Raw genomic sequence first — 20,288 nt, forward strand, 5'->3', positions numbered from 1 at the left:
CGGCTGCATTGGATTTGTGGAAAATATTGGAAGAGGAGCTTGGGCATCACTGGGTAACATGGTTAGTTTAGCAGTTAGCAGAATGCTCTTCAGTGCCAGCAACTCAGGTTCAAATCTGGCATTGTCTGTAAGAAGTTTGTACATTCTCTCAGTGTCTGCATGGGTTTCCTCCGGGTACTCTGGTTTCCTCCCATCCTTCAAAACATAGGGGTTTGTAGGTTAACTTGCGTGTCATTGGGAGGCACAGGTTCATGGGCTGAAAGAGCCTGTTATCGTGCTGTATGTCTAAATTTTTAAAATATGTAATTGTTCTGATTCCCTGGCCATTGATTACCCCTAATCAACAAAACTATCCACTTATTTATCTGATTTCTCTTTGAGGCTTGTTGAGTGTAAATGTAGCTGTCATATTACCCAACAGTTCTGAACTCCATTGCAAAAGTACATCCATATCTCTGATGCAGCTAGATATATGAAAGTGTCCATTTTTAGTTAAATGTATGATGTATGACAGTAGGACTGTTAACAGCTTGAATGATACCAAAATTAAATTTATCTGTCATTGCATTTTCCTACATATGCTGATGTATGGCATTTTTTTTAAACTAAGGGAGCCCATTGCAGCTCATATGCAACTTTTTGCTAAATCTTAATTTTTTAAAGTCAGAAATCATTATAAATGCATTCAGCCTCCACACTGGGCAGAGAAATCAATTTCTTGCATCTTTCAAGATGGGCTATCTATCCAGTGGCAAAATCGATTTGAGGACTAAATAAGACATCCAGTACATCTACTGTATATCAACGCCTTCAAAGAGCCATCCAATTGGTCACTCTCGTTAGGCTCTCTACCTCGTGGTTTCGTACTGTGGTTTCTTCTACCTTTTAAAAGGCTATTGGAGCTGTATCTGTCGTATTCGTCTATGTCTTTTAAACCCCAGCCACTTGTGTTTAAAAGTATTTTTTCAATGTCTGCTCTGGTTCTTTTGCTAGTCACTTGGATTCTGTGGGCTTTGGTTTTTTTTTACCTTAATCCAATTGAAGTAGAAAAAATAAATTGAAACCCTTAATGCTTTGAAGTAGATCTTATTAAATCTTTCCTTGGTTCTTTTCTGAAAGCCATTCTCAGTTTCTCCACTTGCAGAGTTTGTTTTGAATGTTTTACACCTGATTGTCCATTTGTTTCAGTTACCCCTTGGCCTGTATTATTGCCCAGTCAAGAATCTGTTTTTGGAGCTGATGGTCCTAGAACAGGTTGTTGGCCTGAAACTTTGACGGTCCATTCCCTCTCTGGATGCTGTCTGAACCACTTGAGTTTATCCAGCAGCTTGTTTTTGCTGTCAAATATGCTTCTACACTTTTCATGTAAATCGCTACCTGCCCCAATATGATTTTTGCATAAATTTAACACTTTTTGGAGAATCATTGTCTCACCAATCTACTTTTCAAATGTGGTTTGAAACAGAATTGTGGTACTTCCCTTGGACAATTTAGCAAGTGATTTAGGAGTAACCGTACATTGTTCCCTGAAGGTAGAAACTCACGTGAATAGGGTGGTGAAGAAGGCTTTTAGTATGCTGGCCTTTATCAATCATTGCATGGAATATAGGAGTTGGGAGGTGATGTTGAGATTGTATAAGACGTTGGTGCGGCCTAATTTGGAGTTCTGTGTGCAGTTCTGGTCGCCTAATTATAGGAAGGATATAAACAGAGTGGAGAGAGTGCAGAGAAGGTTTACCAGAATGTTACCTGGGTTGAAGCATCTAGAGTATAGGGAGAGATTGGACAGATTAGGTCTTTATTCTTTGGAGCGTAGAAGGTTGAGAGGGGATTTGATAGAAGTATTTAAGATTATGAAAGGGATAGACAGAGTGGATGTGGATAGACTATTTCCGTTAAGAGGAGGAAAGATTAAAACAAGAGGACATGAGTTAAGAATTAAGGGGCAGAGGTTTAGAGGTAACATGAGGGGGAACTTCTTTACTCAGAGAGTGGTAGCCGTGTGGAATGAGCTTCCGGGAGAAATAGTGGCGGCGGAGTCAATTGTATTATTTAAGAAAAGGTTGGACAGGTATATGGATGAGAAGAAGATGGAGGGTTATGGGCATTGTGCAGGGAGGTGGGACTAGAGAGGGGTGTTTGGTTCGGTGCGGACTAGAAGGGCCTAATGGCCTGTTTCCATGCTGTAATTGTTATGTTATATGTTATGTTATACTTTCTTGCTGAAATACTTAAGGATCTTGTAAGGGGTATTTTCATCGATATTTGTGATTTGTTTTCAACAAGAACAATTCAAAAGAGAATTTCAAATAGATATGCCTGGAGAAGGGAAAAAAACCTATTATTCAAGACCACAAAAGAACAATCTGATATTGCAGCATTGCATCTGAGGGTGTACATGGTTTTCATTCATTGTCTCTTTTGTTTGTCTCCGTTCAGCTAACGGCCCTTATCTGTGGGTTTATCATCAAACTAAGGAATTGTCTCCGTGATGATGGGTTTTTGCGCCAACTTTACACCATTGGCTTGTTGGCGCAATTTGAAGGTCTTCTAAGTACCTATGGTAAGAAAGTCGTTTCGATGGTGGCTCCACTTCCTGTGTTTTTTTTTAATTTTTTGTTTTTTCAAAAATTATACATAGTGACATTTTAAAATTTTAAATATACAATATATTAAAATTTTTCTCAGCAAAACAAAATAGTCCCTCCCTCATTCCTCCCCTTCCATACATACTAATCTGTTCACTATCACAGCTTACATAGAATACAGTTGGGGAAACTACATTTTTATATAAGTCACTTTTGCACTTTGTTTGGTTCCTTTTTATTACTCTATCTGGGCCCCGATGTGGTCCAGGTATGGCTGCCAGACCTTAACAAAAGTTTAAGTTGTATGTGATTTTTTTTTCCCCACTCCACATGGCCTCACTTCCACATGGCATGTAGAAATGCTCTTGGCTGAAACATATTTCTAAAATGTTGGCTTTTGATCTGTGCAACTTTTGCGGGGTAAGATATAATTGGTGTAAAAAATTAGACTGGATCAGTCCATATCTTGCATTTGTAATTGATGTCATGCTGTCCTTACACCAATCTGACCAACTTCTGTCTGAAATTACCACACCCAAGTCTGACTCCCATCTTTCCCTTGACCTCTGCAACCCTGGCTTTAAACTTTTGCTCTGGAGGAACATAGTACATTTTTGTTATAAATTTGGATGTGTTCCCCATCCAAATTGTTCGTACAATTTCACTAATGGTGGGGTCAACTTGATTCCCATCTTTCTCTTAAGAACGATCTAAGATGGAGAAAACAGAAGACGATCCTTTTGGCCACTCTGTATTTGTGTTTAATTGTTCAGAGGACATAAGAGTTCCTTCTGTGTAACAGTCCTTAATATATCTTATTCCTTTATCATACCATGAATTTAATATTCTATTGCCTATTCATAGGCAATAACACATTTTTACACAATGGTGCTTTTATTGATATCCCTACTTTTTTTCTTATACATTCATTAATTTCTTGCCATGTTCTAATCATATGTATTAGAATGGGGTTATCTGTCTGTTTCTTTAGTAATTTGAAACTCCATTTATAGATAGAGTTCTTTTCTTCCCCCTCCTCCATTGAGTAAATTCCCATTTGAACTGAAGGTGGTGGGAGGGTCTTCAGTGAAGAAGGCTATGAGAAATCTAGCTTGTGCAGCAAGGTAATAATTTTTGAAATCTGGAAGTCCAAGTCCTCCCAGTCTAGAGTTGCATGTCAGTTTTTCCAATGCAATTCTTGGTACCTTATTATTCCATAGGAACTGTCCAATATGGTTGTTTAGTAGCTTTAAAAAGTTTTTAGGTAATGGAATAGGCAGCAATTGAAAAAGGTATTGCAGTCTTGGCATCATTTTCATTTTGACACAGTAACCCTTCCCACCAAAGTAATTGGTAAGTCTCTCCATTTCTATAGGTCTCTTTCTATCTTCCTAAGATGATGAAGATAATTTAGTTGGTACAGATTATTCAAGTTATTGTCCATTGCTATTCCAAGATATTTTATTCCATCCATCTTCCATTTCAATTTACTTCCTTTTGGATTCTTTTATATTCAAAATTTGTTAATGGCATTATCTCACTTTTATCCATATTTATTTTGTAGCCTGATAATCTTCCTTATTTTTCTCGTGTTCCTTGTAATTTATCCAAAGATTTAGCCGGGACTCATAGGTACAATAGCACATCATCGGCGCATAGACTGACTTTGTGTTCTTCTTGCCCAACTTTGAAGTCCTTTATATCCAGATCCCCTCTTATTATTTCTGCCAGCGGTTCAATAGCTAAATGAAAAGCGCTGGGGACAGGGAGCATCCCTGTCTATCCTGTCTACTTGATCTACTCAAGTGGAACACCGCCGACATCTGATTATTTGTTATTATTTTAGGTTGTAGTTTGTGCTATAAAGTTTTTATCCAATTTATAAATGTTCTGTCTGTACCAAATTTTCTCATATTTTAAATAAAAAGGGCCATTTCAAATGGGTGAATGCTTTTTCTGCGTCTAGGGAGACTGTAATACTTGGATTTCTTTCAGATTTAGCCATGTGTATTATGTTAAATAATCTTTCTAGACTATTTGAGGAACGCCTTCCTTTAACAATTCTGCTTGGTCTGTATTTATCAGTTTTGGCAAGTATTGTCATATCCTATTAGCCAATGCTTTCACTAGTATCTTGTAATCAGCATCTAACTAGGATATTGGTCTGTATGACAGTTTTTGTGGGTCCCTATTTTATTTTGGTAATACTGTAATAATTGCGGTTGAGAATGACTCTGGGAGGTTGTGTGTTTTCACAATTTGGTCCAGGACAACCATTAGAAAGGGCATTAATAGTTCTTTGAATTGTCTATAAAACTCAGGTGGAAATCCATCCTCTCCCAGTGATTTATTAGCCTGTACGGTGTCCAGGGTCTTTTCGATTTCGACTCTTGTGAAGGGAGTATCTAATTCTATCCTTTCTATCTCTTCCAGCCTTGGAAGTTCGACATACAACAAAAAATTCTTCCATTTCGTTCTCATCTCCTAGTAATTCTGATTTGTATAGTTTTGTGTAATATTGCCTAAAAGTGTCATTAATTTCTTTTTGCTTATATACCAGAGTGTCTGTTTCTGTTTTTATACCATTTATCATTCTTGAAGACTCTTCTGTTTTAATCTGCCAAGCTAAAACTTTGTGGGCCTGTTCACCCAATTCATAGTATTGTTGTTTGGTTTTTAATGTAGCTTTTTCTGTCCTAAATGTTTGTATTGTATTATATCTTAGCTTTTTATTCTCCAGTAATCTCTATTGTTCTTGTATTTTTTTTCTAAAGTCTTAGATTTTTTTTCTAATTCTTTAATATCCTATAAACTGTTTACCTGCCATATGTTCCCTCTTAAGATTCTTGGTATAGGATATAATTTGTCTCCTTAAGTATGTTTTAGGCGTGTCCCATATCAGAAAGCTATTATTTGTAGATAGCTGATCTGTTTGACAAAATATTTCTGTCACAAGATCACAAGATAAAGGAACAGAAGCAGGCCACTAGGCCCATAGAGTCTGTTCCATGAAACTACACTAAGCTACTTAACACTAGTTCCAATTTCTGGCCTTTTCCCCATATCCCTTGATGCCCTGACTAATGAGATACTTGTCTATTTCTTATTTAAATACTCCCAGTGATTTGGCTTCCACTGATCCACGACCTTCTGGCTAAAGAAGTTCTTCCTAATTTTTGTTTTATGGATAACCTCTAATTTTCAGACTATGACCCCTTGTCCTCAATTCACCCAACAAGGGAAACTTCTTACCCACATCCACCCTATCTAAACCTTTCAAAATACGAAAAGCCTCTATGAGATCTCCTTTCATTCTCCTATACTCCAATGAATACAACCCAAGAGCTGCCAAACGCTCCTTGTATGTTAGCTCTTGCATTCTGGGAATCATCCTATTAAATCTCCTCTGCACCCTCTCCAACAACATCACATCCTTTCTAAGAAAGGTGGCCCAAAACTGCACACAGTACTCCAAATAAGTACTGTGCCACACCAGTGCCTCAATGAGCCTCATCAACACCTCTTTATTCTTGTACATTACTCCTCTTGAAATGAAAACCAACATAGCATTCACTTTCTTCACTACCAATTTCACCTGGTCATTAACTTTTAGGTTTTCCTGCACGAGGACACCCAGATCCCTTTGCACATCTGAGGTCTGAATTTTTACCCCATCCAAATAGTATTCTGCTTGCTTGTTTCCACTGCCAAAATGTACAACTGTACATTTCTCTATGTTAAATCTCATCTGCCATAATTTTGCCCAGTCTCCTAATCTGTTTATATCCTTGATCTACCCTTTAAAAAACCATGCTGACTTGGACCTATCCAGTCATGGATCTCTAGGTATCAGCTCATTCTTGAGGATTGACTCTAATATCTTTCCAACCACCAACGTCAGACTAATTGGCCTATAGTTTCATTTTTTTTTTCTCCCATCTTTCTTATCCTCTGGAATCTCTCCAGAGTCTATTTATTTCTGGAAGATCATCGCCCAATGTCTCTTTATAAATTTGCAGAAGTCTGTTCTTTAAAGCAATGTAGTATTGAAGCGCCATCTGTATACATTCTCTTGCTTTTCCATTGTTGCTATAGTTAATGTTAATGGAGAGTGGTCTAATAGAAGCCTCACTAAATATTCTGTTTTTATCACTCTACTTTTTAACTGGACAGACATTAAAAATAAGTCGATCCTTGTATGTGAGTCGTGCACTCTTGAGTAAAAGAGTAGTCTCTGTGGGATTTAATTGCCTCCCTACATCGTAAGATTTGGATCTTTCACATATGAAATTGTAGCTTTAGCTGCTCATTATAGTTCTTGCCAATTTATCTAATATTAGGTCCAAGCAGAAATTAAAGTCTCCTCCAACTAATATTTTTTGTCTTCCCTCTGCTGTTTTTAAGAAGATATCCTTCATAAAGGCTTCATTGTCATAATTTGTGGCATAAATATTCATAAATGTCCATGCTTCTCCATAAATTTTACAGTGTGCCATTACATACCTTCCGACTTGATCAGTCAAGGTATTTTCTATTAACACTGGTGTATTTTTTATTAATTAGAATAGCCATCCCTCTTGCCTTTGAACCAAAGGAAGACAATATTATCTGACCCTCCCATCCTCCTTTTAATTTATCATGTTCCAATTTGGTAAGATGTGTTTCTTGCATAAAGATTATATCCACTTTTAATCTCTTCCTCTTCATCGCCCCATTTATCCCATTAATACTAAGACTAGTAAACTTTAGTGTTTTATCCTTTCCATTTCTCACACAAATATTGTATAACAATAATATCTTCCCAATTTTCCAAATAATCTCATAACATTTCCCTATTAAAAGACATTTCCACCTCATACATTTCCCCTTTAAGAAACACACACACATCCCTAGCTCTGACAGTAACGTTGACAATAGTACCTTAAAGTCTGCGAGAAAACCCCGCAGGTTCTTCCGAAGAAGAAGAAACCCACCCTTTGGCGCCATCTTTTAAAATTGGTCCCCTCCCAGCGCCATCTTGCCCCCTTCCCAAGTCAGAGTTCCCACCTTGCTGCTTTCTTTACCACCTTTCTGTCTTTTCAGAGCTCTCCATATAAACCAATGTTATTTTTCTTTTAACAGTGAAATCAAGACAGCTCAGTACTATTAGAATACTAAAAAGATATGTCTTTCAGTTAGTTCCATTTTGTAATAGTCTTTTCATAACTTTCTTAAAAATTCTTCCACTTCTTTGTTCTTGAAATTTTGTTGATTACTTTCTGAGACATCCACCCTCAGTGTTGCTGGATAAATCATTGAATATTTAAAGTTTTTAGATCACTGTTGTCTCTTTGCCTCATCAAATTCCTTTCTTTGTTTGATCAAGGCAGGGCTGAAGTCCTGGAAAAACATTACTTTTGCATTGTCCACCACTAATGGGCCATTATTATTTTTTGAATATGCATATGCTGCTCCCAAGATCACATTTCTTTCCTGGTAATTTAAAAGCCTTACCAGGACTGGTCGTGGTCGCGGTTTGCTGGTTCTTCTGGGTCCAAGGGTCTGGTGAGCCCTTTCAATTTTCAGCTTTGGATTTAACTTATTTTGTCCCAGCATTTGTAGGATCCATGTTTCAAAGAAACTCACCGCATCTTTTCCCTCTATTCCTTCTCTCAGTCCAATGTTACGTCTGCTAACATTTTCCGTAAGTTCGATCTTCTCCATCAAGCCTTTCTTTTCAGTTTCCCATATTTTTGCTTTTCTTCCAGTGCCTTCAGCCTTTCTTTTAGTATGTCCAGCTCAGCCCCTGAATGAGTCATTAATTCACTTAAGTCATCCACAACTTCTTTAAATTCCATTACCTTCTCTGATATATCTCTCATCACTGATTCCATACTCATAAAACAACTGCATAAAGTTTCCAATATGTTCGGGATGCAGGCTATATCTTGGGCCGACTCCCCAGCCCTGCTGGCTTCACCCGGTTCCAAGGCCCCTGCTGAGTCGCTCCTCATCAGGCTTCCACTCAGTGGTCTTGGCTGAGCTATTACATCTTCAGTTTTGGATCTCGGTTGCCTCAGCCCTTTAGCACTTTGTCCATTTTTGATGATAAAATTCTGGTTTTTGAGCTTTTAAAACATATTTTTGAATACTTTTTGTGGAGAGCTCTTTCAAAACATTTCTGCTCAGCTCACTAAAATGGCTGCCCCCCCCCCACCATTGATACGATCTAGACACCATTGAAAAATTGTTTGACTTTTGTTAAATAACTTTTGCTCAGGAAGTTTCGTGTTTGTTACATATGGGATTAAAAGCCAAACTCAGTGGCAAAATGTTGCATTCTTCCTCATACAGCCCGATTTTAGGGAGTTTGCAATACACAAAATTGCTGGAGAAACTCACCAAGTAATGAAGCATCTATAGGAACCAAAGGGTAACCTGTGGGGCTGAGCCCTTTGTCAAAGTATGAAGGGACTTTGTCCCTGAAACGTTAGCACTTATATAAATAGTGATCCACACTTTGTGCAACCCAATCTTTGGAACATCCTTTTAATTCTTTAACAATATCTTAATAATAGTTTATGCCTGGTTGTTTTGAAGAATTGAACTTGAGCTAAATTGCTGTAATACTTTCCATAAAAGAAAAATCGTAGCAAGTTTATATAAAGTCATCATATTCTCATTGCACTGTATTTGACCCCGAGTTAGTTGTCATTTTATCTTGTTTATAGAGTGATGAAACAACTTCTGTCCCTCATTTGGTTCAATTTTCAAATTCATGCCATCAATCCTGCTCATTGCACCCCAAAATGTGGGAATTTGCAACTGATGTTAGAGTTATGGCATATTTTATGACAGTGAAGTAAATATTTAAAACTGTATCTGGGGTTGTTTAAGCAATTTGAAATAATTTGGTAAAAGTGGAAGAATGTTCCTTTGACAGCAGTGATATTTTTCCTTGGTAAGCTAAAGATTTATAAAAGTTGATCTGAGATGAGTATATGTGTAATTCATGTAGGGGAAGAACTTGCTATGCTTGAAGATATGAGTACAGGAATTTCGGATTTACGGAATGTCACATTTAAGGTAATCCAGGCCACATCACCTTCATCGGTTGACATGCTACCAGTCATTACTGGAAATCGGTGAGTAGAATGGAATATTTTAATTTTCTTGTAACTTGTGTTAAGGAATGTGGTTAATGTCGATAGATATCACGATTGGCATAGACAAAAGGGCCCGTTTCTGTGCTCCATGATTCTATCTATGATTTTGAGTGTAGCAACAGTATGTGTTAAAACATTTGTCTGTTCAGTGTATTCCCAGAGCAAAAGAAATGAAAACTAGTTATGAACCCTATGCTTATAACAAACAAATGACCTGCCTAGATTGAAATTCTGTCAGTGGGAAAATGTTATTTCACCAACAGCCCAAATATTTACTGAGGGATTCATGGAGTTGGAGAGCATTGAGACTGGCTAACTATTTATGCTCATCCAACTTTAATCCTTTTCTCCTCTTGCCACACTCTCACTAACACTCACTTACACAGTAGGGGTAATTTCCAGTGGTCAATTAACCTATCAGCATGCACCTTTTTGGAATGTAAGAGGAAACTGGAGCACCTGGAGGGAACTAGTGCGATGACGGGGAGAGCACGCAAACTCCACAAGACACAACTCGAGGTCAGGTTCAAACCTAGTGCTCTGGTGGTGTGAGGCAGCAGCTCTGTTAGCTGTTCCACTTGGCCACCTGTATTGTGGTTGTTTATCATATCTGTTTCTGATCAATAATGACAGGCACTAATAGCTACCCAAAACCTCTCTCTCTCTCAACAGAAGCAGATGATAGGCCAAATTGTATTGGATCTGGCCTGCCACTCCATCTCAACAGTGGACCATAGGGGAAAATGTTATGGCAAGGGTTATGGTACAAATATTAAGGTTGCTTGGGGACATCTGGATTTACATTGGGTTGTAAATCTGCACTTGTGTGCAAATTCCCTTGAAACTCCTGACCGTAGCCCTGTAGAAATACAAAGCTGGTTAAGGAGGTTTTTCAGAGAAAAATGTAGTTAACAACCTTGGTTGAAGAATATATATTAGTAGTGAAAATAGATGACAAATGCAGTGAGGGAAAGATGAGAAGGAAAGTAAAGAAGATTTGAGATAAAGAGAAAGGCAAAGAGATTAAATGGCAAAAAAAGAATTATTGTGCAAGGTAAAAAGGGTAATGGAAGAATAGAAATTCTGGATATCTGCAGGGGTAATGTTTATGGGTACTGCAAACTATAAATAGCTCTTGCTTGAAAAAAAAAGTAGGGCTGAGATTATGATCTGAATTTAATGTTCAAAAGTATTGGAATGAATAAAAGATGTCCCTTGAGATGAAATATACAGTCTTATTTAATTGGTGTTGATGACACACAAAATCTACTAATATTTCTTAGTCAATTTCTATCCGTGATTGCATTCTGGAAGAACAGCAAAGATGTTTTATGGATGTGATGGATTTTTGCAAGCAAATAAACCTACACTTGCCTTTTCAGAGATGGGTTTAATGTGCGAATTCCACTGCCCGGCGCAATGTTTGATGCCTTACCTCGGGAAATACAGAGCGGAATGTTACTTCGAGTACAGCCGGTGCTATTTAACGTGGGGATCAATGAGCAACAAACGCTTGCTGAAAAGTAAGTAATAACGACTAAAGAAGCAGTGATGTGAGAATATTTATCCTTTCATGTTTATTATCTCTTTCCATCTTGGCATATTGTAATTTTTTTTACATTAATGTAGGTGGTGCATCTTGGTGCATCCTGTTTAACCACAGCAAGTAAGAATTTCAATGCCTCTGTACTATGTGACAATTAACTCTCATTGTCTCTCATCAGTTGTTATAGAACTTTACAGTACAGGCCTTCAGCCCATGATGTTGTACCAACCTATTCAACCATCTAAACCTTCACTGCCTCACAACCATAACCCTCTATTTTTCTTGCATCCATGTACCTGTCTTTAAATGTCCCTATTGTACCAACATCCACCACACCCCCTGGCAATGTATTCCAGGAACCCACTACTACTTGTGTTTATAAAAAAAGCCCATCTTACCCCTGATGTCTCCCTTAAACTTTCTTTCTCTCACCTCTTCCAGATGCTCTCTGGTAATTGCTACTGTTACCCTGGGGAAAAGGTGCTAGCTGTATATCCAATTTATGTCTCATAATCCTATAGAGTTTTATTAAGTCACCTCTCAACTTCACTCCAAAGAGAAAAGCCCTAGCTCTGTTAACCTTGCCTAATGGGACGTGTTGTCCAATCTAGACAACATCCTGGTAAATCTCCTCTGCACCCTCTCTAAAGCTTCAACATTCTTCCTGTAATGAGGCAACCAGAACTGAACACAATATTCCAAGTTTGGTCTTACCAGAGGTTTATAGACTTGAAACGTTACCTCATGGCTCTTGAACTTAATAAGGCTTGTGGTATGCTGGCCTTCATTTGCCTTATTAACTACTCTATCAACCTGTCCAATCACCTTAAGAGATCTATGGATCTTGACCCCAAGGTCCCTCTGTTCTCCCACACTATTAATCATATACCACACCTTCAAGTTCGACCTTCCAAAATGCATGGCCACTTCATCTGCCACTTCTCCACCCAACTCTGAATCCTATCTATGTCCTATAACCTACAGCAACCTTTTACACTATGCACACCTCCAACCTTTGTGTCATCTGCGAACCTATTTCTAATTCTTCATCCAGGTCATTAATAAAAATCATAAAGAGCAAGGGTCCAAGAACTGATCCTTGTGGAACTCCACTTGTCATCGACCTCCAAGCAGAATACATTCTATCTACTACTACCCTTTGTTTTCTCTAGGCAAGCCAATTCTGAATTCATAAAGCCGAGATTCCATAGATCCCATGGCTCCTGATTTTCTGAATGAGTCTACCATGGGGACCTTTTCAAATGCCTTACTAAAATCTGAATGAGTCTACCATGGGGACCTTTTCAAATGCCTTACTAAAATCTGAATGAGTCTACCATGGGGACCTTTTCAAATGCCTTACTAAAATCTGTAAACCCCACCTCTACCACCATTTATTTTGTTACTTCCTCAAAAAATGCAGTTAGGCTCGTGAGCCACAACCTGCCCTTTACAAGGCCATGCTGACTATTCCTGAGCAGACTATGCTTCTTTAAATGCTCAAAAATCCTATCCCTAAGAATCCTCTCCAATAGTTTGCACGCCACTACGTATGACTTACTGGCCTATCATTCCCAGTATTGTCCCTATTACATTATTTTTAAAAACCAGGGGTCCACATTTGCTACTCTCCAATCCTCTGATAACTCCCTGTGGCCAGGGAGGATGCAATGCATTGCCAAAGCCCCAGCAATCTCTTCCCTTGCTTCTGTAGAAACCTGGTTATATCTTGTCTAGTCCTGGGGACTTAATCAATGTTTTTAAGAATATCCTGCACGTCCTCTTTCTTAACCTCAACTTGCTCCAACACTTAATCCTGCTTGCCAAGGCCTTCTCCTGCCTCCGAGTTCTTCTAAGTCCTTCCTTAAGTTCCTTCTTGGCTAACGTATAATTCTCTTGAGCCCTTCCTGTCCTTTGCATTCTAAACCTTATGAATCCTTCCTTGTTCCTCTTTCCTATCTCAATGGGACAAATCTTATGCAAATAGTCCCCAAGCATCTTCCACATTACTTCTGTGCTTGTCCCTGAGAACATCTATTCCCAATTTACTCTTCCCAGATCCCGCCTAATCCCATTATAATTACCCTTTCCCAAATTAAACACTTCATTTTGTCCATTCCTATCATTGTCCATAGTTATGCTGATGGTTTTGGACCTCCATGGAGAGCTTGTCACCTGATCAGGTTCATTACCCAGTACTGAATCCAGTATGGTCTCTCCTTTCTTCGGCCTGTCCATATACTGTGTCAAGAATCCTTGGACACCCCTGACAAATTCTGCCCAATCTATCCCTATTGCAATAAGTATTAGGGAAGTTGAAGTCTCATAACAACAACCCTGTTATTTTTGCACCATTTCACAATATGCCTACTTATCTACTCCTCAATGTCCCCAGGATTATATGGGGGCCAAGAGACTACTTCCAATAGAGTGATCACTTCCTTCTTGCTTCTGACTTCCACTTACAGACAATCCCTTCACAATGTCCTCCCCTTTTGCACCAGTGATACTATCCCTGATTAGTAATGCTACATCACCCCACTTGTACCTCTCTTACTACCCCCTTTTGAAACATCTAAACCCAGGTACCTGCAACAGTTAATCCTGTCCTTGTGTCAGCCAAGTCTCTGTAACGGCCACAACATCGTAATTCTACAAACTGATTCATGTGCTAAGTTTATCTTCTTTATTCCTAATAATTCTTGCATTGAAGTAAACACATTTCAAACCTTCCAATTAATTGCATTTATGTTCCCTCCACTGCCTGTCCTTCCTCACCATTTCATCACACATTGCATCAACCTTTCCACCTATCATTCTGTTTCACATCCCCTGCCAAACTAGTTTAAGCTGACCCCAACAACATTATTCTTTCACTTTTATTTTTCCTTTATCTCTTATTTATGAGGTAATCTTGCACCCTGACAAATAAGTGAACTAATCCAATAAATAGATTTACCGTCATTGATATTCAGGACCGTGTAGCACTCATATCTACTGTAATGAAATGCTTTGAGAGCTTGGTCATGACCAGAAGTGACTCATCCCCAAGTCAAGATCTGGACCCACTGCAATTCGGCTACTGCCACATTCGCTCCACTGCAAATGTATTCTCACTGGTTCTCCACTCAGTCCTGGATACCCTAGATAACGGCGACACATACATCTGCCTATTTCTCATTGACACACATCAGATTTCAACGCCATCATACCCTTAGTACTGGTCAGTAAGCTTCAGAACCTGTGCCTCGGCACCTCCGTCTGCAACTGGATCTCTGACTTCCTCATCACAAGACCACTTTCAATAAAAATTGGAAACATCTCTGACAATCAACATGGGGTGAAACTTGAGGGTGCGTGCGTGCTCACCCCACTGCTCAGCTCGCTCTGCACCCATGACTGTGTTGGCTAGACACCCATTCAAACACCATCTGCAAATTTGCCGATGGCACCACAGACGTCGGCAGAATCTCAGGTGGCAATGTGGAAGGTTTTTCAAGCATGAAGTTTAATTCTTAACTTGAGTACAGAAAGCTCCATTGGATTCAAAAATCAGAGTCCCACTTGAGCATGGCAGGTTAAAAAAAAAAGTTTTCAGCTCGTGACTTGATGTTGCTGTCGAAAATCTTTTCAGGTAACTGCGAATTTTAGTAAAGTGGTTTTGGATAATCAGAAATGTATTGTATTTGCTTCCATCACTACTCCTGGCAGCCTGTTTCGGTCACCTTCAACTCCCAACACATCATCCTTTACAATTTTCGTCACCTACAATAGGAGCCCACCACTAGACACATCTTCCACTCTCCGCTTTCTGTAGGAACCGCTCGCTCCGTGATTACTTTGTCCACTCATCCCTCCCCACCGATCCCCCAACCCCAGCACCTTCCCATGTGACCATAGGATGTGCCACACTTGCATCCACACCTCCTCCCTCTCCACTATTCGGAGCCCCAAACAGTCCCTTCAAGTGAAGCAACACATCACTTGTGCATCCGCGGGAGTCACCTACTGCATCTAGCGCTCCCTTTGTGGCCTTCTCTACATCAGAGAGGCTGGGCGCTGAACACCTTCGCTCTGTCCACATTAGTGGTAGGGATCTCCCAGTGGCCAACCACTTCAATTCCGTGCCCCACTCCCATGCTTGCATGTCTGTCTCATCCCATCAAGACCACCTGTAAATTGGAGGAACAACCCTTGATTTTCCATCTGAGCATTTTTCAACCAAGAGGCATTAACATTGACTTTTCAGGTTTCTGCTAGCCTACTCTCCATTCTCCCTCTCATCCCTTTCCCTTTGTCTTCTTTCCTCCAGTGCTCCACCCCCTTCCTTCTCCATTCACAGAGCATCCTTGCTTGCTGGAGTGCTCTCCATCCCTGATCCAATTAGTACTTTGTGCCTGTGAGGCCATGCTCCTCCCCCTGCCCCGCCACCATTTTGTTTGGGTGCCTGTCCACATTTTATTCATATCTTGATGAAGGACTCAAGCCCAAAATGTTGGTTATATATCTTTATCTTCGCTGCATAAAGTACACTGATTAACCAGCTTAGTTTCTCCAGCACTGTTTTTACTTCAACCATGATGTCTTCAGACTTTCGTATTTTACTTGCACCTATTACTCCCTACAACTCTATCTATGTAAAAAAAAAACACTTGCTCTCTCCCACTATATCTCCTTTAACCTTTCCCACTGTCACCTTAAACTCATGTCCAGAAAGAAGATTTGACCACCTACCCTAGCATTACCTTTCATAATTTTATAAATTTCTACCAGGTCCCTCAACCAGACAATTGAAAGAAAACAACCCAACCTCTCCTTGTAGCTTGTACCCTCCAATCCAGGCAATCCCGGTAAACCTCTTCTGTACCATTCCAAAGCCTCCGCATCCTCCCTGAGAATGGGTGACCAGAATTACACACTGTATTCCAACTGCAGCTTAATTAAAATTTTATGTAGCTGCAACGTTGCATCCTTATTTTTACACTCCATTTCTCGCTTAATGAACACAAGCATACCATACAAGATTCAAGATTCCTTAATGGACATGTAATATTACACAAAGTTGCCTTTTGCCTATCATAAGGCAAAGAGTCTTACAATAAGAGAAACACAAATGGGTCCCATCAGAGTCACCGGATTCACCTCCAGTCCTCCCACAGCCTCTGCAGCCAAACATACACTTCTTCGATCCATTGGCAAACTGAGCTCCAGGTCCAAACCTCAGGTGCGAACACGAAACCTTCAGCGCCTGAGGTCTTTTCGGAGCCCTTCTTGCCCTCAGCACCCTCTCGAATCCCAGCTCTAATACCTGGTTCCCATGAGTCAGTCTCCAACAGTCATGTGGGTTCCCTGACCACGAGTTGCCCACAGCCTGTTGAGGCCCTCACAGGTCTGCCGCCATGTTCACCATTTTGTAGGGTTGTTTCATGTGCTTCTCTTTCTCAACGGGTACTTTATCCCTGTTTCTGGTCCCCTGCGCCGGTCCAGTGCTCCCTACAGCCTTCAACCCCTCGTGGCCCCTGCTGAGCATTGGCCGCCATCTTGAGCACAGACTATGAGGTTCCATGATTTCAAAATAAAAAACTGCCGGATCCTTTATCAGGTTGTTTGAAACCTGTACAGAATGGTCAGCATTTGGACCAGGCAATTGAACGCTTCAGAGTAGCACTGTGTCTCCACTCTCCACTCTCCCAAGGCTGCTATTTTTATTTACGTGCCATTTTTAAGATGATTTTTTAAACGCCTTATTTACCTCCCTATCATCTTGCGTTGACCACTTTCAAGGATCTAAGGATCTCAACTCCCAGATCCCTTTTGTTATGAGCCCAGAGGACCCCAAAACCCAACAGCAATGGATATTCACCAAGACAAATGGTTACTTAAACAAACGTTGCTTTTAATTATCTTTAAACATAAAAACAGGATCACACTTTTAACTTATCATTATTGACTTAACTAGCCTAACTTAACCCCCTTCTAATTCTAAGTACACGTGTATGTAATGTATGTGTAAGTTCAGAGAAGGTCTTTGATTCACAGTCCAATCTCACTTCTCATTCCTCCAAGTTCACTGGTTGCAGGCAATTCTTTTACTGTGCACAGAATTTAACATTTATGAAGTTCACCAGGCTTTGGTGCTCGAAAGGTAAATGGTTACCGCTCAGGAAGGTTCTTGTCGGTTTTCAGAGAGATTTGTTGTTTGCTGGACACCCACAACTGATCCTTTTTAATCAGCCACTTCAGTGTCTTGCCAACGAAACTTGCCCCGTCAGGCTTCTGCAGATGATAACCTCTTTCTTTCAGGTCACCACAGAGTTCCTTTTTGTTTCCCTTATTTCAAGTGAAACATTAGGCAGCCAGTCCTCTCCTCTTGCATGAACCTCAAGGGCTTTGACCAGGCTGAACTAAGCACTCAAAACCTGTCTTCCAAATGGGGTTTTCCACAAGCTTGTCAGCTTGTCCTGTTCCAGTCCCAGCTGCTGCTCCTAACTGTAAAACTGCAGAACTGATCTCTCTCTCTTTCTACGCCCCCCCCCCCCCCACTGAGAGAAAACCTGTTTTACTCTCTCTGCTTGCAAAACTACATGACCCTCTTAGAACAGCAAGTTCCACTCCAGACAGTCTGCAGCTCCTACAAGTTCTTTCATCATTTGCCTTTTCGTAAACAACAATCCATTAGTGAAGTCTCTTGGGCACTCTGCAAAGCTTTTGCAAAGGCTCTTGGCACCCATATATCTAGCATGAGCAGACCTGCAGTATTTTAAATAAGACCTGTTTTAAAGTGTTTGTATGTGACCTACACTAAAAAAACTTGCCCCAATTTATCTCCCAAAAACATGTCTATATACCATACAAACACAACATAATCTGTCACACTTTACACATTGATGCTTTTAAGAGTTCTGCCATTCATTGACTGTAAATTTTCTGTTACATTTGAACTCCCAGTCTGCAACAACTCACACTTGTCTGGATAAACTCCATCTTTTTCTATGTCCACATTTGTAACTGATCTCTATCCTTTTTATGTTCTTCGATTGCCCTCTACACTATCCAGTGCTGCAACAATTTTAGTGTCATCTGCAAACTCACCTACCCTCATTCTTTTTCTTTCAAATCATTTGAGTAAGTCACAGCTGGAACCCAACACCAATCACTGCAAAACACCACTTGTCATGGGCCTCCATCCAATTTAACATCCTTTCACCATGAACCTCACCCCTGGCTTCTATGGGTCATTCAATTCCGAATTAAAATTCATTGTGGATCCCATGCTTTCTGGTTTGTTTGATGTCTCTGGGTCTACACTCGCTGGGATTCAAAAGGATGGTTGGGGGGGGATCTCATTGAAACCTACCACATATTGAAAGGGCTGGGTAAAGTCAACGTGCTGATAGACCAAAGGCCACAGCCTCACATTACAATGGCATTCCTTTAAAACAGAAGTGAGAAGAAATTTATTTTACCAGAGGGTGATGAATCTATGGAATTAATTGCTAAAGATGACTGTGGAGTCCAAGTTATTGGGTAGATTTTAAGTGAAGGTTGATAGGTTCTTGTTTAAGGGTGTCAAAGCTTATGACGGGAAGGCAGAAAAATGGGGATGAGAGAAAAAATGCCTCAATCATGATTCATTTGGTGGAGCAGACGAGGTGGCATGAATGTCCTAATTCTGCTCCTATGTCATCTGGATCAGCCTACCATGAAGGATATTGTCAGACGTCTTACTAAAGCCCATGTAGACCATATCCACTGCCCTTCCCTCGTCAACCACTGCAAGTTCTCAGGATGCAGTCAGGGGCTCCATCTTGTTCAGTCACTTTCTCAGGCGTGTCTTTTTGAGAGTGAGCTCCATATGGATGTATGACGTCTGTGGCAGTAATCCTGGCTACAGGCGTGGATAAAGTAGTTGTGATAGGTGATCATTGTAGCTTTTCATTGCTTTGAAAACCACATCACAGAAGATCTCCATCACTCTATTTTCACTGTTACCTTCATGCAGAAGGTACAGAGGCATTGTCCAGCACTTCTCAGTTCAAGAATAATTTTCTAACAACCATCAGATTCATCCAAGCCATAACACTGCAAAAATGGTAGCACTACTGGAGCTGTGGACCCTGGAGAGAGAGAGAGAGAGAGATACAATGCTACTCTGCCAAGTCCTTCTGCCTAAACCTAATGCCGACAGCTCCAGACAGGCTTTGAATGGCCTATTAAAGGAGCCAACTTTTTGAAATCCTGCAACACTGGGATCTGTGCCCAAGATGGTAGCATCTGTACTGGGCAGCTTTCCACGAGGTGTTGCAAACTCCAGGAGACAAGTGGACTGACACAAGGCACCAGAAACAGGGAGAACACCCTCCGTTGAGAGAGAAGCATAGGAGACGACTTTATAGAAGGTGACCATGGCTGCGGACCTGCGTGGGGCTCAGCAGCTGTAGGACCCACACATGGGAAGCAGGCATTGGAACTAGGATTCAAGAGGGTGCTGAGGCCGGGCTCTGACTGTATTGGAGGTTTCCATCTGGAGCGCAGGTTGCTGATGGTTGACCTGGAGTCTGGGCAGCTGCGGAGGCTAGGGGTGAATCCATAGACACTCATGTCTCTGAAGGGTCTACTTCTCTTATTATTAGGGTTACCAAGTAATGCTCATGGCAACTCTTTGTTTCCTTACAGCAGACAAATGAAGTATTCATGTATATTATCTTTTAATATATTATTTACATGACAATAAAAGGAACCTTTGATACTTTGCTACAAGATCATCAAACATCTGTCTGTACCACTGACTGAACACATTTTCTGCACTGACAAAGGGCTGAAGCTTGAAATGTTGGTTACTCTTTACTTCCTTTGCATGGTGTGTGAACTGCTGAGCTTCTCCAGCATGTTGGTGTGGTGCGCTGAGGTAGCAGCTAGCAAGCACAAAACTCAAAAGACGGTACAACAGGCTTTATTCCAGTAAAATGCCTTGGTGGCTCCCCATGTGACTGGCTCAGGAGGGGCCAG

At 40.4% G+C, this 20,288-nt stretch overlaps 1 protein-coding gene across 7 annotated transcripts in view; it reads left to right on the forward strand.

Annotated features, from left to right (window-relative positions):
• LOC138739556 (inositol polyphosphate-4-phosphatase type I A) overlaps window positions 1–20,288 on the forward strand; it is a 239,744-nt gene that overhangs the window by 208,007 nt on the left and 11,449 nt on the right. For all 7 annotated transcript variants that reach the window (XM_069891866.1, XM_069891873.1, XM_069891869.1 and 4 more), the window contains 3 exons: window positions 2,440–2,563; window positions 9,586–9,712; window positions 11,116–11,256. In XM_069891866.1, coding sequence (XP_069747967.1) covers window positions 2,440–2,563; window positions 9,586–9,712; window positions 11,116–11,256 — 392 coding nt within the window. The remainder of the gene's footprint in view (window positions 1–2,439; window positions 2,564–9,585; window positions 9,713–11,115; window positions 11,257–20,288) is intronic.

The sequence above is a fragment of the Narcine bancroftii genome, chromosome 7 (assembly GCF_036971445.1).
Source record: "Narcine bancroftii isolate sNarBan1 chromosome 7, sNarBan1.hap1, whole genome shotgun sequence".
NCBI classification, from domain to species: domain Eukaryota; kingdom Metazoa; phylum Chordata; class Chondrichthyes; order Torpediniformes; family Narcinidae; genus Narcine; species Narcine bancroftii.